A 17388-nucleotide genomic window follows, 5' to 3' on the forward strand; every position below is an offset into this window, starting at 1 on the left:
TTGTTGGACAGTTTAATAGACATATTTAGCTCTTTCGAGGAATGGTTTGGCCCAGCCATCGCTGAAAAAGCTACCGATTCCTTGACTACCCTTCTTTATAATATGAAGAGGCATAGGCTTTTTCTCCCAACACAAGCACAGTAATCACTTAAGCAAGGAGTTGTAACAGGATAAACTTGAAAATTGCTGGCCCCAGATAGCGTAGTCTCAGGGTGGACTTAGAACCACTATAACGCATCATGCAATCAGTCAGTTTTCCCCCCGAACAGATGTGCAGTAGTATATGTTCCCCTAGATGGATTGTACGGTATCTACAGCTAGCATCCCCAACAAACCGAACCTCATGATCGGTCCCTAACGAATCCCAAAGTTCCCAGAGACGAGGCAATCAACTCCAGTACTCTTTCACTCTCCTTCCGTTGTACTTCCAGAAGCTTCATCATATCCGATTGGAGCTCGGAATTTTCAATCAGTACATCCCCATGAATACGGAGGAAAACATTTTGAAGAGCTTGGACAGCTTCGAAATCTTTATGCGAAAGTAGCCGTTGCTTCAGGGAGTGAATAAATAGCTGAAGACTGTCGAGGGAGATGAGTGAGCGAATTTCCAAGTCCAAGGCAGCTGGAGATAAAGATTTTATCAGGTTGAAAAATGTTTCGTCTGTTTGAAAAGGTCAGATAGCGTTGCGGAGTGGACGTCATGACCTACAATCCCTGTCGCGAGGTTCGGAAATCAGCTGTCCGTGGAACTGGCTCTGTGAATGGCTTGCAGCATTTTCCAATCTTCGCGTTGACTTTTTCGAAGCTTTCTCCTGTTCGGGGGTCTCAACAGCAAACCGCGTTTCGACACCAGGAAGGGTGGGCAAAAAGAATGGTGCCTTTTCTGGGGCTTTTGGGGGTTCCTTCGGCTTATTACGATGCTAGGGAAGGGCTCAAAAAGAAAGTTATGTCTGACCTAGAAAAGCGTACCTGTATCACTTCTAGGTTGAGCAACGTTTGCCATCGAGATCGGGGAAGCAGCGTCAGCGTTATAAGCTCTCCATCTAGCTGAGGAGGAGTCATGAAAACGTCGGTAGCTTCTTGTTGTGCAGATAGCGGCGATAGAGAATCAAGTGCTAAGAGTAGGTAGCGTTAAAGCAATCCGAGTATTGATTATCTTGGCATACCTTCGTCCTCTGCAGTTCCTTGCATTGAAGGAAGCGCTGTGTCCGCCAGATCGTCGTCGTTGACACTTTGGAAAGAGACAGTGTCATACTGTGCACGGTTTGCCCTGTCAATGATCGGTCAGATTGATAAAACTGCTCAGCTATTTCAAGAGACTCACCAGAGATAAATGCCGACGCTATCAACATGTGAAGTGGCGAGGAAGTCATTTGTCGGAGAGAAGGAAATACTAGTAGCCACACTGGGTGTCCTGAAAGCGTCGATCAGCCGACCAGTTGGGACATCATACGTTCGGATAACAGAATCCAGGGAACTGGCAATTAGCCATCTTGAATCCGGGGAAAACGTCTTAAAAGATTTGTGAGCACTAATTCGAAAAAAGGGACGACCAGCTCCCATACAATATCGAGTATTCGGCCTCTAAAGCCTCCCAATTCTCGAACAACTTTCTTCGTTTCAATATCGAGGATGCGAACTATCATATCGTCACATATGACTGCCAGCAACCCGTTGTCCCGATGCAGCACCATGGATACAATGGGCGAAGGAACAATTGTAGTGCGCTCCAACTGGGCAGTGTGGAAATCAAAGAACTAAATCACGTTGACGTTAGCCCTGCAATTGGCAAGACAAGAAAGACGCACATTGATGGTTCCATCCAATGTGCTCACTATAACAGCTCTGTTCAGTGCATCCGTAGCAATCCCAGTAATGGTACGCTCATTGCCCTTCTTTCCGGCGGTGCCTAGTCTACTTGTAACCTCTGCAGGACATGGTCCGACGTCGAAGGTCTTGCGTCGCATACCCGATTGAAGGTTCCACATATAAACAGCACCTATTGAAGAGCCTGCCAAACCGAAGTTTCCGCATGCGGTGACACAAACAGCCTATACAACGGTATAGGTAAGACCAAATCTAAGTGTGAGGTAAAGCATCGACAAACCTTGACTGAGCCGAGAGCTTTTGCCTTGCCTTTACCCTTGACAGGCTCCGTAAAACCGAAGGTATATTTACCCACTTTCTTGTTTTGCATTGTCCAAGACCGCGCAACAGACTCATCCGTATGTGCGGTGAGAATATCATCCCAATCTTTCGCTCGAGCTGACGAATATGACAAAGAAGTGATAGCCGGGAACTTCAGAGAGGCCAGTGGTATTGACAGAGCAGTGGCCTTCTTTGCAAGGGATCCTGGAGAAGTCAATTAATTAATTCAATTGACCGAATGAGAAAAAAGCTGACGGACCCTGTGAAAGTTCAAATGACCGCGAATCACGCACTACCGATGTACATCTGAGACTGCGATCCCTTGAAGCCGTCAGAAGCTGCTTTCCGTCATCACCGTAATATCGGATAAGATGGGGAGGAGCATGATGACCGGAACGGAATTTTAGTAGACGCGGTGCTGCAGTGGGAGAATCGAATAGCCATTGCTAGATGGGATGGTATCAGTAAGTACAACTCGACACCAGAAGAGTCCAGTACCTTGACGCTATTGTCTTCGCCAGAGCTAACTAGGACAGGTTGGCCGGGAATCCATTCTAAAGCGCTTATAGCGCCATCATGTGCACCGCGCATCATATGCAACAAACGACCGCCAGAATTGAGATCCCATAAAGCAATATGGCCCGCGGATGAAGCAGAGGCGAGAATAGGTTCCCCGTCTGGAACAGCGAGGTTTGGTCTTCAGCTTAGATAGAAAATAGATGTCCTGCTCACCACTTCTAAAACCCAGAGCTCTTATGCCGCCGCCCTCCATGAACATACGTATCAGACGCTCATCCGTACGGACATCATAGACAGAAATCTCTCCAGAAGTGAAACCGATTCCAACGACATCAATCGCTGGGGACTGTACCAATGCGGTTATGGATGTACCGTGCAAGGTGGATGGTGAAGGTGCCGAACCCATCGACAAAAGATTTGCTGATGAAAATCTATGTATGCAAGTCCTACAAAGACGGGGATGAGGTTCGGTTCGAAGGAATATAACAGATATCTCCTTAAACTTACTGCGAGCGAATATTCCATAGCTGCATACTTCCTTGACTGCTAGATACAAGCACTTTGTTGAGATACGTAGCAGGATGTAGTATGGATGTCGCGGTGAAGTCTGCGTCAAATTGGACCGTGGCTTGTAGAGCTGGTTCTTAAACTTAGCAAAGGATGGATATCAGAAAAAATAAATTGAGTGATTACCTCCATCCGTGGTATCCCACACAAACATTCGTTCTCCCCTATCGTCCAGTGCCAAAATAAGAGTTCCAAAAATCGTAATGTACGACAATGAAGACTCTAGTGGACTTGATATTCGAAGGACCTGAAAAGTAATGAATTTGAGGTAACGCTTCCTTTTGCGCGACTGACCTCTTTTCCACGGATGTATTTGAAGATGCTGGGTCCAGCAGCAGCCCAGACAGCATCACCATCCATCGCCAAGTAAGATATTGGATCAACCGTATCCGGGCCTATTGAATGTCTATCAGCAGCTTTCCGCGTATATGCACAATTTATTCGCACCAACGAAAAGTAAGGTCATCTTTCCACCTTCCCATAGAGCCCAGGATTTTCCAAGGCACGTCAGAATATGCACTCGTGGTCCATCAGTAGCACCCTTGTACGACCGAGTCTGCAGAACAAAAGGTACTTGGTTGGTGACGAGACCGAGGGCCCGAAAGGGTACGAACAGACGAGGTTCGGCTCGTTGTTTTTGTGCAGAGGTCGAAGAGGCGGTTCTGCGAATTTTCTTGCGAGGCGGTTGGGTATCGTAAGTGGCTGCCATCGCGACTTTCAAGTGAATGGTAAGTGAGCAAGACGCGATCCTCCAAAATTTCCTGACCGATCGGGAAGGTTTGTGTTAGGCATCGCCAAGGTAAACAAATAATAATCCCTCTCCTCCTACCATGGGCGTTCTACAAGTTCTGACAAGAATACTCATTGGGCTCTTCGTATTTTTGGTCGCTAGTGCGTAGAAACGTTTCCACTTGGCTCTTCCACTCAGACGTTCATCCCCTAGTCATTATACTTACTCATGTTTTCAAAACTCGCGGAAATGTAGTGCTTCTTGTTGGCCCCTCTGACGCTGGTAAAACAGCGATATTTTCAAAGGTATGCTCTGCCTGAAAATATCCGTAGTATACTGACGTTTCTTCCTGCAGATTATGTACGACCAATCGCTACCATCACATACATCTTTACAGGCCAACACCTCATCCGTCGACTGGCCTCCGTTCAAAAAGCCTGTAGTCATTGTCGACATACCGGGACATCCAAAGATGCGAGACCAGTTCAAGGAACATATGAAAGAGACAATTGTCGTCGCCTTTGTCGTGGATGCAAGTACAGTTTCGCGTAATGCAGCAGCCGTTGCAGAGTGAGCACACTTGTCAATATATCATCGTTGCAAATAATTCAACCTCCTTCTAGACACCTTCACATCATAATGGACGCTATAGTCAAGTTACCATCTACTCAGAAAACACCCAGTCTGGTGATTGTTGCTCACAAGACCGACCTACTTAAGAACGTGGCCGGGTCAGCCAATGCCTCCTCTAATGCCCTCGCCATCAACCGAGTGAGAACTGTGCTTGAAAGGGAGCTGGAGAAGCGCCGGGCTGCCCATTCAGATAGTTTAGGAGTTGAGGGTTTAGGCGAGGAGAAGACAGAGCTGGGCGGTCTTGAATGTGCGGACACGGCTAAGACATTCAACTTTTCCGACTGGGAAGGTACCAAGGTGCACTTTATTGCCACATCCGTGAAAGAGTCGGCGAAAGACGTCGATGATGAGAAGAGTGGCCCACAAATTGGACTTGGTTCTCTCCGAGAGCTTCTGGTGACCATGCAGCAATAGATCTGTATCTCGCAGTCAATGTGTATTTTATTAGACTCGCAAAGAGTACGAAGGCTCGGCCGGAATTGGTTGTATGTAGCAATTGGGGATGCACGGACGGGAGAAATCGGTGGCCTAGTGCTTCATCAATGTAAGCGAAGGGAATTACTTCTCCATGACGCCTGTGGACGAGGGTCTCTTGTATCCATTCATAATTTCAGCAAGAACCCAGCAATTTCCCACAACATACACCAATCCTCGCAGCCATAGCCCCCAAAACACATTTTGTCCCAGAAACTCTAGCTTGTACGCTTCGCTGAGCCATAGAGCTTGGACACCGACCCAGACGGCAAGACAAGTGAATGCCTTGCGTGTCGACATGTGGATCGAAGGAAGGAGGAGAGGAAGAAGGAGTAGATACCAGAGGAAGTACTGGAATTATATGGTCAGCCCGTGAAGTTGAGCAAGGGGGGATATACATGCCTGTGATGTGCAAACTTTGTTGAAGATAACAAACACGGCTGTTTGAACAAACCATGCGAATACCAAGTCATCCTTTCTGCGGCCTAACGCTAGGCCCGATCCAAGGACAAGCGTCATTTGAGGAAGAAAACTTGTCAAAGGGGAGCGAATGACTCGAGAGAACAATCCTTGAGAGTCCTCAGGATCCCCGACAGGATACGTCAAGTATGTCAGGTAGAAATAAGGTGAGAAATTGTGTCGGTGGTCAAGCCGGTGTAGGTGATACAGGTACGATTCATAGAGGAAAGGATACCCCCAACTACACATTGTTCAGCATCACTTCAAGAAAAGCACACGACTTACTCACACAAGATAGCACCCTACACCCAAGATTCCGAATGTAAAGACACTCAGCAGGCCAAAAGAAATCCCACGCCAATTCACAATTGAGTTGCCCTTCGCAAGGACGGCCAAACAAGCAACACCGTATATCCCTGGGTAGATCTTCCAGTGGGTGCTGACGCCTAGCATGACTGCGGCCGTTTTCCAGCGATCCGTAAGGGCAGCATACAGTGTGAGGAGCACTAGGAGGGATAGAACAGACTCGGAGGACCCTCTAGTCGATATTGAAAAAACCATTGGGTTGAGCATGTGAAGAGCGCTGAAGCGTGTCGCCCGGGTGAGCCGATATATCAGCAGCCCATTAACGATGTCGCATGCAGCGAAGAGATATTTTCCAAAGGAAGGATGTACCCATTCGTTAGGCGCTAGCAGAAGGGCAAGCAGTGGGGTGTAACGGTATGTCTCCCGGGTATACGGGCTACAATGATACGTTTAATTCTGTCAGTGACACGACAGCAAACTAATGACATACTCTCCAAGTTGGATCCAGTTTTTCAAAGGACCTTGAGCGATATTCCCCTCTCCTGGATGCAAAAGAAACGACGCGGCGTCACTGAATACACGGTAATCGATATCGGTGTACTTGACGAGGGAACGAGCATCGTGCCACTCGCTGTAGACGATGAGAACGACGCGTATTACAACGGAGAGAACCAGGACATTGCGAAAAGAAGAAAAATATGGAATTATATGGATAATAGCCATGACAGGAACTACAACATGGGAGTTACCAGTAAAGCTATCGCGGGTAATTTACGTGCAAGAAGGTTCCGGTAAACAAAGGTACAAAAAATCTATCCGCGTAACAATATGTTTTCCACCTTCTCAAATCTATATAGCAAGAAAAAGGCAGTGAGATGACCGGGACACAGAGAGCGGCACACGTAAAAAGACTCACGTATTGCGAGATCCATCGGAAACCTAGAGTGCAACCGTCAAATCACGGCTGAGATAATGAAAACAATGCGGACCGACCTTCTCCATAGCCCTGCCTCTGGACAACCGAGCACATGAACAGTTCCACAGGCCTAATATCAGTAAGAGGAACCTTGCCCTGCATGAAAGATGGGATGAGCGCTGCCCAGCAGACCATTACCAGTCTACGCACCTTGCCCGTCGTTTGATACAGTCCCAAGTGATGCCTCAACTCTTCTTCACTGACAGCACCCGGAGCGTCAATCTTGTTGCCGAGAACGAGGAAAGGGACCTTAGCAAGCTCTTCAATAGAGAGGAGGGCATCAAGTTCAGCCTTGGCTTCTGAGAAACGCTCAAAGTCGGCGCTGTCCACCAGGAAGATGATTCCATCGACCTCTGGGAAGTAGTCGCGCCAGAGCCGACGAGCTGGGTTCGAGTGAGAATGTTTTCACCATAAGATAACGCAGGTACCAACCTTGCATATGTCCACCGAGATCATGGGTAGTGAACTTGACATTTCCAATGGCCAGTTCCTCGGATGCTGCAAGAGCTTTCAGAAAGCATCAATGCCGGACAAAAAGAGTACCTACTCGGGTGCAACGTAGGTTGAAGGGTAGCAAGTCGGTCGTTTTTCAGCATGTGCAGCAACGTCTACCCATCCGGAATGGTCAAATTAAAAGTACACTGGACAGTAAAAGCACACACCGTTTTTCCGGCGTTATCCAACCCAAGGAAAAGAATTTTGGCATTCTTGTGCATCAAACCTGATTGCAAAACATAAACATATCATTAAAGAGATGGCGGAACTGGAATTACCAAGTTGAGCAAGAATATCAAAGAACCAGTTAACAATGAACATGGTCGGTAACTGCGAGAAGTCCTAGCAGAGAGAGTAGAAATACGGATGGTGGTCGAGACGTGGAAGTGCGTTGGAGGTACGCAATCAATGCGACCCTGGTCACGTGAAATCGTCATGGCCAGCTTACCAGCAGGCGCCGCGTATCCAGTGTTCCACCTTCACGCTGAGAATTCATACAGATGTCATTAATGATTGAAAAGGTGAAACCAATACTTAAAGTTATGATGACAGGAGATAACGTGTTATTTGTCTCTAACCCAACTATATACCAACTGTAAGAACATACATGAATACAGATAAAAATACTTATACCCCACGCCTAGTACAGATACGCAGACAGATAGATAGTTGTAAATACAGAGATAAAGAAAAACGGGGTTACCATGCCTCAACGCACTATATTACACCCGTCCGCAGATTTCCAAGCCACAAACACACCCATAGACCGACTAATCCTTCTCACGTTCACCGTGGACTGGCTACACGAGGATGCCATCGATTCAGATCCTTGTGATACCGAACGTTGTATCCTATTGGTATCTTTCTGTCCCCGAGACACAAATAGCTGTGAGTCCCGCTCCGATTCTCCAGTCATTCGAACATTCGAAAGCCTCTGTTCCTCCTCCCACTGTCGTCTCCTCTCCCACGCAGAGTCGAAATTTTTGCGCTCTGGGGTAAGAGCCCCAGGTATGCATGTCCAGTGGAACCGCCGCTCAATTTGAGCACCAAGATCCATGTGGTCTTGCATATCCCTAAAACAGCAATGTCAGTGAGAAACGGACTTTCATGGTAAATTAACTCACATATCAAAACGAACCAACAATGCTTCAAATTCCTCTCGTGTCATGTCTTCGATCATGGCTTTGGGATCATTCGGATCCTGTTCGACTGTCGCTTCTCTCAAATGCCGTATAGCATCGACAGACCTAGACCTTTTCTTTGAAGCAGCATCTGAATCTCGTCTTTTCCGACGTGCTTCGTGTTGATACTCCAACACCCACTCCCACATTGCTTCGGAACATCCCAGAATCTCAGCCGTTCGTACGGCGAGGTGGAGATTCAGCGTGCGCAAGTCAATGTGCAGCTTGGTGTTCGGCAAACGATTTGGCGGGTTTTTTTTCGGAGGTACAGAGGATGTATCTGATGACGGAACTTTATTGGTCGGTTTTGACTTTGCCGAACGGGGTGTAAGTCCAGCTGCTTTAGAGTCGTCAAGAGAAACATATTTCGAAGTCTTATGGAGTAAGCTTTGAACAGAGATCCATCGCTCTTCACCGAGGGCATTATAGGCACCACCCAGAGGCGACATAGCAGAGACGGATCGACCTCGCCTTTGGTCCGTCGACAGGGGCGGCGGTCGTGCGGGGAAGGGATTAATTGCATTACGAGCTTCTTCATCTGGGTCAGAGTCATGCTCATGTTCCGAATGGGAATCGCGTTCCTCATGCTGAAGCTGTTTCGGTGCCAATGGGGGGAAAGCGAACATAATCGGAGGGTGTGTACGCACATCTGTTTAACCATTAATGGATAAGTATCAAGTGTATCAAGTGGAAGGACAGGAACAATATATACCTCTAAAATACATTCCAAGCAGGTTTGGCAATAACGAGAGTGGGGAGAGATTGATGAATCTTGATGCCTGCATTCCGTTGTATATGGTTTGTAGTAGGTAGTGATCTCTAGGGTTCGCGGGAGCTCTAGGCTCTGGCATCGTCAAGAATGATGAGACGTTCCCTTTCGACGCCATACTTCGGCTGGACTGCTGAGTAGCTGAAAAGAAAGGCAGGTGCTGATGAAGGTGAGCCACCGATGATCGTAGCCCTCGAGTTGCGCTAGGTCCTGGACTAGTTTCTGTTGAACTTAAAGATGCAGACGACTCCGTTTGCATGCTCTGCGGTGTATATTTGAATGTACTCGAGTCCAACAGATTCTCCAAGGATCGATTCTGGCGCTGCTTAAAGCGTATTGAAGAAGGTTTATTCGATACTGAGATGGACTTGCGACTTCCATGAGAATTAGCGTGATTGATTGTATTGGAGAGTGTATCACGTTTCTCTTCGTCAATGGCCGTGCCGGACGTAGGCACAGAAGGAAGGGGGAAAGACGCGCTTGGCGGCGTCATGGGTGAATTGGGATCTGTACCACATGTGCTGGTCGTCGCTAATAGACTAGGACAAGCGGCCGAAGGAGAGGCTGGATCTCCTGGCTTTGTGCCACCTGACCGTAGTAGATCTGCCGCATCACTCATATAACGGTCTGTGCTTGGACTTCGAGCAGGCAGTGAGCTTCTAGACAACCTGCGCGAATATAGTCGGTGGTGTCCGTCTCCAGATAGCTGCGGTTCTAAATCAGGATTGCAATTGTCGTCAGGGTCGTCGTCTGGGCTGTGACCGGGGAAGAAGAGGTCTTCCTCTATCATCTAGTAGTAAATGTCAGATGCCTGCAGTTGAATGAGACAAATTTTCTACTTCAAAAGCGCCGCCCGGCTTCATTACGCGGACAATTTCTTCGAAAAGTTTGTCCCACTGGCAGTAAAATTAAGTGGAGATAAGGGGCTACGATTGGGACTAACCTTGTCCTCTGGAACACCCAAGGCGATTCGCTTGATGTGACTACAAGTTTAAGCATTAATGCTATCCCGATAAAACTAGAAAATGCAGACTAACACATAATCGAACTCATCATTAGGGAAGGGCAGAGATTCCAGACTAAGACATTCTCGTATCAATATATGCAATCAAAAATCTGACAGGCGGCACATACAAGTTGGCCTGAGTCCATGTTATGCGCTGTGCAAGATCGCTGGAACCGACTCTCTGAAGATCGGGATGGAGTGGGACGCAATCCAATCCTAGGCGTGAGTATCAATCTGGAGTAGCTTTTGATGAGGAAATTATGCGCACCAACAAAATGGCAATCTTTCCAGGATCGGGCGCAATTAAGTATCCACGCGCCGGTGCCTAATGCCAGGTTCAGTTGGCCACTCGGCAGTGAGAATTGAATGGACCTACCGCACCCGATATCCAAGGCTTTGGATGGAGGTTTCTCGAAGACATGCCAGGTGTTACTCTCGCATATCTGATGGCAAACGGACGTTTCCCATGTATCTCTGGAAGGATTATCAGCATGATAAAGTAAAGGAGCAATGTCAACTCACAGATCCAATACATCCTTTTCATAACATCGTGGATAGGGAACTTGATCTCTACTAAACGGATGGTGTCTGCTTCCGCCGACTGAGCCGATACCACCCGCACCCCACGATTGTGGAATACCTCCTTTTACAACAAACTGCGCATCTCGTGTACTGATGGTACGTTTAAGTTCCTCAAGTACTGTCCGATCAGCAGTAGAGAATTTATTTTCCCTGTCTGAGAGACGAGATTGGCTGGGAGCGGGTCCGGAGGGAAGATTGTGAAAGGGAAAGCTTGCATGATGGACAGTAGGAGCAGACTTTATGGAGACTGGAGGATAGGGAAGAGAATGCAGGGTGGCTGAGCGCGCCGCTGTATCTGATGGAGGTGAATGGTGGGACCTGGGTTCGGAGGTGGTATTGCCCATTTGGTCCAAAGGCCTGGCGGCCCTGCTCCCAATAGATCTATGCCTTCGAACAAAGCCGCCAGTGAAGGCGCGCCCGGACGAGCTTGAAGGTCTTGACTGTAACGGCAAAAGGATTCAGTCAGGAAACTCATGCTAATAACAACTAAGTATAATGAAAGAAGTGTGCATATGACGCTGTATATGCGGCGATTGTGGGGCAAAGATTTGAATATTCTAGGAATAACTTACAGAGTTGCCGCCCGGGCTCTTAACAGCGCTAGGTGTGGTCACTGGGGTCGTCGACGTCGCCCGTGGCCTGGAAGGGACATCGTCATCGGGTGCTGGATAGAGCTCCCAGGGCGTCACGTCCTCTGTCGCGCCAGTTGTAGTTCTGGCCCTGGCTGCGCTCACTGTCCTTGAGCGTGGGGCGACGACTGGGGAACTGGGGCGGGCAGCATGGCGGGGCGGCCGCGGGGGCTGAAAAGGGAAAGCCGGAGAGGGTGTGGAAGACAGATTTGCAGCGAGCGGGAAGAATGACGGAGGAGAAGAAGACAGGGACGGCGGTGGGACCCTGCTCGATCTTGAACCAAATAATGGGCCCACACATACGCCCAGCCACTTGCCGCGTTTCAGTTCTTTCTATATGTCCGGCCTCTCTTCGTCCATGTTAACAAGTCTCGGATCACTTTATGTCTGACCATATCCCATGTCTAAGGCCCCATTCAGAAAAGCGATACCTCGGGCCTTGCAAAGTACACGTTTTCTTTCTTTTCCTCGAATTTCTGTTCGTCGTGTCGTGGGGAGAAAATAGCCTCATCGAGGAACATGGAAGATACGAAAAACAGAATTGACGGCATCCCTCCGGTATCCTTCGGTACCGAAACATTCCATGGAAGCTCGTCGGCAATTACAACTATGGTATACTATCATGACAATTTGCTGTCTATCACCTCCTTAGTGAGACCTTCTGGCCCGTCTCTCACCTCGACAACTTTGCTGATACCAGCCTGAAAAATATCGATCAGCATCATCACAGGCCAAAAGAAATGGCGTACGGTGTTCTGAAAGTTGATGAAGGCGCTAGCATGCAGCGTCAGCAATCCGATTTCACTCGATGTTGGCGCCCAATTAATAAGAACAAGCGGGAACGATTTTCGTCCGTCAGAATGGTTCAGCTCGTAGCTGAGCACAACGTATCGAGGGCTGTTCTCCGGGAGCTCTGCCGTCAATGAGCCAAAGCCTTGTATTCAATCAAGCACATACCCTCTGCCAGCTCCTCGATGCTGATATTATCAAATTGCTCTACTTCCTCCATCGCAAGCGTGGCCTTGTTGATCTTGATTACCAGCGCAGCGTGGCCTTCATTGCGACGGGCAAATCTGAATTTTCGTAAAGTATCCTTGATCGATTGGGGTATGTCGACTGTTTGAGACTACACATTCGTCCGTGGATAAACGTGAGTATCAATAGCGCAGAAGCACGAACCATTACTGCTGTGATGGTGGGATGGAAGAGGTGGTATTTATCGCGGAGATAAGATAAGCTTCGTTCCGCTGACGACATGTTTCTGCCGATTGGTCATCTCTCCCCTGTAAATAAATGCCGACACGACCTCTTCGCGTGGGTATCTCTGCCTCCCCTACTCGCACATCTCTAACTTTCTGCCAATACGCCTCGCAGCAAGATACTACTCTCTTTAACCCGCCATAATGTCGCGTTCGACGGAACACTCGAGGCTGCGAGTACCATCCCAGTCCAGGTCGCGTCCTAGGTCGTTAAGGACAACTGCAACATCAATGCTGACGGATCCGCAAGGGCTGGTATCTGAAGGAGCTGTCAGCGAGCGAGATGCTGAACTGCTGCACGAATTCGTTCACCCTCATCACCATGAAGCCGAGGAGACACTTATCGGAGGATCATCCGACGATACAGAACTTGATGAGGAACTCAAGGCAAGAGCTCGTTTGCCATGGTGGAAAAGGCCCTCGCCCATCTGGTACGTGACTTGCCTCAGTCTTCACAAGTCCATCAGTCTTATCTCTAATCTTCAAGGCTGTTGGCGATGATGCCATTCTCCAGCATCGCTTGGTCTTCTACGATTGCTCCTAGGGTTGAGATCTACACCCAGCTCGCATGCGCCGTACATAGCCCCGATATATACGACGATCAATTGACAGGATTCGTCTCCACCAATACCACAACGGAGGCAACCCTCGATGTCAGGCAGGACCGCTCCGTTACTGTATACTTCCGCGACATGCCAGAGGCCCCGAAGAATGCCAACAAAAATGGATGCGCTTCGGATCCGGTCGTACAGGCAACTGTTGCAAAGCTCGCGGCGAGTATGTACTATCTTACGATGTATCGATCCATCCTCAAGCCTTCATAGCCATGGCTGCGACTATGGGCGTGCTAGGATGCTTGACCACAGCCGGCATGGGGATCCGTAAGTATCCTTCTGAAAACCAACAAGAAATACACCGCTCCTAATACGTATACAGTACTCAGATCGGCATGGCCGTACAGCCTGTCCTTGGTATCTCAGTCGTCGGCCTCCTTAGCACGGACTTCAACTTTCTTGTCGTTAACTCCTACTATGAACAACTCCCCGGCTGGCTATTGGTTCCTCCTTCTTGGTCCAATAATCGAAGGAAGCTTGGGAGGTACTATTTACCTTACCGTCGTCAATCTTGGTTCTGACTGTAGTCAGGATTATCCACGGCCACCGCAGGCTATGCACGCTTATATAGCGGACACCTCCACCTCAGCCACGCGGTCAATAGCTTTCCCCTTGGTAACTTTTCTGCCTGCTTAACGTCGCACAGATCTCGCGTTTTTTCTCTAAGTCTTGGACTCTTATTCGTCGGATTCGCACTTGGCCCCACCTTTGGCGGCCTTTTGATCCGCGCTACCGGACAAACTATCTCGGTGTTTTATGTTACTACCTGTCTTCATATTTGCTATGCTCTTTTGATATGGTTTATCATCCCCGAGTCTCTTACCCATGCACAGAGGCGCAGATCTACGATCAAACACTACGAGTCCGATCCGCAAGCGGGCGTATTCAAGCGCCTCTTTGGATTCCTGAGTCCCCTGAGTGTCTTCCTGCCGGAAATGAATGGCTCGGACAGCCATCCTCTGAAGCGTCCGAAACGCGACTGGAACCTCACACTCATTGCCGTCGCTTACGGACTCGCGCTCTCATTGATGGTGAGCCTTGTGGTTGCCATTGATAAGTAATGACTGATGCCGATTCACGTCAGGGCTCCTACACGTACAAGTTTCAATACGCAGCTGCCACATTTGATTGGACATCAGAGACTGCGAGTGAATTCCTTACAATTCGCTTTACGTCCTAACATGGCAATTAATCAGATCGGATATTGGCTCAGTTTAGTCGGTGCTGCGCGAGCTTTCTTCCTGACTGTGATACTTCCTCGTAAGCTGATTGGAGTCGTATCTTTTGCGCCGAAATCCCCATCTTATCATATGCACAGTTGCGATCAAGTTGTGCAAACCGAAACCTAAAGATGTTTCTATGGGGGAGAGAGAACCGTTCATACCCTCAGAAAGCAACGACTCGAGGTCTTCTCACTCTGATTCGGACCGTTCATCAAGCTTCCATTTAGAACGCCACTCATCTCGCTTTGACTTGGGACTTGCTCGTGTATCATTGTTCATCGACATCGTATCTTATGCATTACTTGGATCTACCGCCAGTCCTTTGATTTTCACACTCTCCAGCATGCTCGGGTCAATGGGCACAGGATTTTCCCCCGCTATCCAGAGTGTTGCATTGGAACTGTATACGCAAAGGGGAGGCACTGAATCTGGGAGATTGTTCGGCGCTTTGAGTGTCATACAGGCCCTCAGGTTCACTCCTTCCTAAATCATGAGATAACTGCTTCTAACTGATTACGACAGCTCCCAGATAATAGGACCCTCGCTATATGCGTTTGTGTACATTAAAACTGTCGCGACGTTTCCGAGGACGATGTTCTTTGTTGGCGTCGCGTCGGTATGCGTGTCCTTGGCCTGCTTGGCGCTCATTCGTCTGGATGATCCAGAAAATCATCCCCATATGTTGGATACAGAAGAAGAGGGTGCTGTGGATGGGAGTGTTCAACGGGATGACACCCTTATTGACATCGATGAAGCGGTCGGCGACCTGCGTGGAAGGACAGGGTCCTCCTCATCTGGGCGGTGAACGGGGCGAGGGTATAATAATAGAGAAAACCGAGGCCCAGTACTGTATTCCTGATTACTCTAGTGTTACGCTTATGTTTTTCTGTTTCTGTCATAGGAACGTGTATTTTTGGTTCCAGAAAGACGCTAAACCATTAACTCCCATCAGGGTCCCGATTCTCGCTTAAAAGGACTGTATAGATATGCATGGTGGATGCCGTGTATGACCGGACGGAAGATTGTCGCGGCCAAACGCTGTTCCGTGCCGGACTCGTGGCCAGGCCAGGACACGTTCAGCCATATGCCTTAGCGATAGCCTGTGGGCACCTGCAGGTCGAGCACATCCTCGTCTGGTTCAAGGCCGTCTGCGCTTTGCACTAGCCTCAGTTCGAGCCTCGTCGTGCATATGGTATGTTGGCGATATGTTGATTACCGGATTTGTCGCTACTATTTTTACATTACGGGGGCCGTCATTCTTAGCACTCAATGTCGCTGCCGTCGCGGGTTAATTTTGTGCACGACCCACAGGGAGATACGAGCGACCAAAAGTAGGCAAATGAGGCAAAGGACTATCTCAGGGAGGGACACGAGGTTCATAGATACAGGCCCGGAAGCGAAAGGATAAAGGCGAAACGAAGCTCCAGAACGAACGAGATTACGAAACTTGCAAATGAGATTTGTGGGGTATCTCACGTGATTATATAATATGTGATGCCAGCCGAAGGATTGACCCCTTTTTGACAGCGACGTTGAACGCTCAACCGCTCGATTTTTTTTTCGTTCCTTTACAGTTTCCTTCCCAGGCTTCGTATCCCTTCCCTTCCCTATCAGCGGACCTAACTATACCCGGACGCTGCTCCCATTCCAGTCACTGTGATACCGTCACCGTCTTCTTCCATTCAATCGGAATATTCAATAGTGAGTTTGATACACATGTTCTCTCGTTCCTGAGCTCATCGATATAAAGACCGTTGCCGCAGGCGTCTTTTTTACACCTCACCTTCCCCCTCCATGGCTGAACACCCTATCATCGCGAGATTATTCGCTTCCAATGCTCAGTGGGCTGCTGACGTTGACCAAGCTGAGCCAGAGTTCTTTACAGAGCTAGCTCAGGGCCAAAGCCCCCCAGTACGTTTCGAGCGTCGGCCACAGGATATGTTGCTCATGGCTCTTCCTTCCCCCCCTCGCAGATTTTATGGATAGGCTGTGCAGATTCCCGCGTCCCCGAGTCTGTGATCACTGGCTCTCGTCCGGGGACGATATTCGTCCTTAGAAACATCGCCAAGTGCGTGTCACCCGTCATATCCAATTTCCTTGGGTCTCATTTGTCGTCTAGCCAATTCCATCTCGATGATGACAGCGCTCTGTCGGCGTTGACCTATGCCGTTGATCATCTCGGCGTCGAACACGGTGCTTCCTCTCTTTCTCTGTCTTGGTAGCATTATCCCAACCGATGCGTTTGCCCCTCCCACCCTCCTGGGAACACAGTTGTCATTGTCGGTCATTCAGAATGTGGAGGAGCGTCGGCGTGTTTCAATGCAGCGCCGTCGTATACGTCAGGCGAACCCTGTGCCACGGTAGCAGGGCTGTCGCCTGAGGAAGCCATCAACAAGTGGTTATATCCGGTCACGGCCTTGGCTGCGTCGCTCCACCTGTCTTCTGCACCGAAAGAAGAGGCGCTTCCGATACTCATTGAAGAAAATGTCAAGATGCAGGTAGACAACCTGTCGCAAACGCCGACTATCGTAAATGCTTGGAAGAACAAGAGTGGGAAAGGCAAGGATGTGTACATTCACGGCTGGGTGTTTGATCTTGCCAGTGGCCGGCTGAAGGATTTAAGGGTGACACGGGGCCCATCGACCAAGTAGACTTTAGAATGCCTACAGGCTGATAAATCGTTGAACGATTAGATTTCTGTTTCGTATATCAACGCACCTGCTTTCGTCGAATAGCAATAATTTGTAGTACAATACTTAAGAAACTCTTGGTGATCGAAGAGGTCGATCCGATCATGATGGTCGTCGGAGTCGCCATT

At 48.8% G+C, this 17388-nt stretch overlaps 8 protein-coding genes across 8 annotated transcripts; 3 read left to right on the forward strand and 5 right to left on the reverse strand.

Annotated features, from left to right (window-relative positions):
* Positions 1–171: 171 nt before the first annotated feature.
* Positions 172–4022, reverse strand: EV420DRAFT_1307675 (Utp21 specific WD40 associated putative domain-containing protein). Its single transcript, XM_060468512.1, has 15 exons — positions 3682–4022; positions 3529–3629; positions 3361–3481; positions 3175–3304; positions 2881–3113; positions 2647–2825; positions 2408–2594; positions 2108–2352; positions 1809–2051; positions 1566–1757; positions 1325–1512; positions 1167–1270; positions 970–1115; positions 710–920; positions 172–661 (listed from the first exon to the last, which is right to left on the reverse strand). The coding sequence occupies exons 1-15, from the start codon at positions 3941–3943 to the stop codon at positions 342–344; spliced, it is 2862 nt and encodes a 953-aa protein (XP_060332006.1). The 5' UTR covers positions 3944–4022; the 3' UTR covers positions 172–341.
* An 18-nt stretch (positions 4023–4040) lies between these two features.
* Positions 4041–5220, forward strand: EV420DRAFT_291586 (P-loop containing nucleoside triphosphate hydrolase protein). Its single transcript, XM_060481556.1, has 4 exons — positions 4041–4125; positions 4178–4269; positions 4320–4534; positions 4588–5220. Exons 1-4 carry the CDS (start codon positions 4065–4067, stop codon positions 5009–5011), a joined length of 792 nt encoding a protein of 263 aa, XP_060332007.1. The 5' UTR covers positions 4041–4064; the 3' UTR covers positions 5012–5220.
* Positions 5084–6741, reverse strand: EV420DRAFT_291561 (glycosyltransferase family 50 protein). The gene is made up of 4 exons (XM_060481555.1): positions 6327–6741; positions 5820–6272; positions 5474–5771; positions 5084–5422 (listed from the first exon to the last, which is right to left on the reverse strand). Exons 1-4 carry the CDS (start codon positions 6557–6559, stop codon positions 5156–5158), a joined length of 1251 nt encoding a protein of 416 aa, XP_060332008.1. The 5' UTR covers positions 6560–6741; the 3' UTR covers positions 5084–5155.
* EV420DRAFT_1537840 (ADP-ribosylation factor family-domain-containing protein) lies at positions 6581–7852 on the reverse strand. The gene is given in 10 exon segments (XM_060472972.1): positions 6581–6685; positions 6753–6775; positions 6830–6908; positions 6963–7195; positions 7245–7310; positions 7360–7420; positions 7475–7533; positions 7586–7696; positions 7744–7745; positions 7756–7852. 8 exon segments carry the CDS (start codon positions 7626–7628, stop codon positions 6680–6682), a joined length of 570 nt encoding a protein of 189 aa, XP_060332009.1. The 5' UTR covers positions 7629–7696; positions 7744–7745; positions 7756–7852; the 3' UTR covers positions 6581–6679.
* A 164-nt stretch (positions 7853–8016) lies between these two features.
* Positions 8017–10739, reverse strand: EV420DRAFT_1268944 (uncharacterized protein; the record flags this gene model as incomplete). The annotated part of the gene is made up of 11 exons (XM_060467470.1): positions 8017–8380; positions 8432–8897; positions 8955–9137; positions 9201–9362; positions 9474–10047; positions 10097–10153; positions 10201–10240; positions 10295–10336; positions 10392–10479; positions 10532–10588; positions 10640–10739. Coding segments are annotated over 11 exons (2133 nt in total), but the record flags the coding sequence as incomplete, so codon positions are not given.
* A 1195-nt stretch (positions 10740–11934) lies between these two features.
* On the reverse strand, positions 11935–12723 carry EV420DRAFT_291600 (uncharacterized protein). The gene is made up of 4 exons (XM_060481557.1): positions 12654–12723; positions 12432–12600; positions 12224–12387; positions 11935–12175 (listed from the first exon to the last, which is right to left on the reverse strand). The coding sequence occupies exons 1-4, from the start codon at positions 12654–12656 to the stop codon at positions 12095–12097; spliced, it is 417 nt and encodes a 138-aa protein (XP_060332011.1). The 5' UTR covers positions 12657–12723; the 3' UTR covers positions 11935–12094.
* Positions 12724–12877: 154 nt separating this feature from the next.
* On the forward strand, positions 12878–15375 carry EV420DRAFT_1641998 (uncharacterized protein; the record flags this gene model as incomplete). The annotated part of the gene is made up of 9 exons (XM_060477304.1): positions 12878–13164; positions 13221–13510; positions 13558–13614; positions 13670–13831; positions 13879–14378; positions 14432–14495; positions 14566–14607; positions 14666–15041; positions 15093–15375. The coding sequence occupies 9 exons, from the start codon at positions 12878–12880 to the stop codon at positions 15373–15375; spliced, it is 2061 nt and encodes a 686-aa protein (XP_060332012.1).
* Positions 15376–15947: 572 nt separating this feature from the next.
* On the forward strand, positions 15948–17385 carry EV420DRAFT_291939 (carbonic anhydrase). The gene is made up of 5 exons (XM_060481558.1): positions 15948–16271; positions 16334–16481; positions 16544–16638; positions 16690–16763; positions 16842–17385. The coding sequence occupies exons 2-5, from the start codon at positions 16365–16367 to the stop codon at positions 17219–17221; spliced, it is 666 nt and encodes a 221-aa protein (XP_060332013.1). The 5' UTR covers positions 15948–16271; positions 16334–16364; the 3' UTR covers positions 17222–17385.
* The last annotated feature ends 3 nt before the right edge of the window (positions 17386–17388 follow it).

This window comes from Desarmillaria tabescens (assembly GCF_030435595.1).
Source record: "Desarmillaria tabescens strain CCBAS 213 chromosome Unknown EV420scaffold_14, whole genome shotgun sequence".
Taxonomy (NCBI): Eukaryota; Fungi; Basidiomycota; class Agaricomycetes; order Agaricales; family Physalacriaceae; genus Desarmillaria; species Desarmillaria tabescens.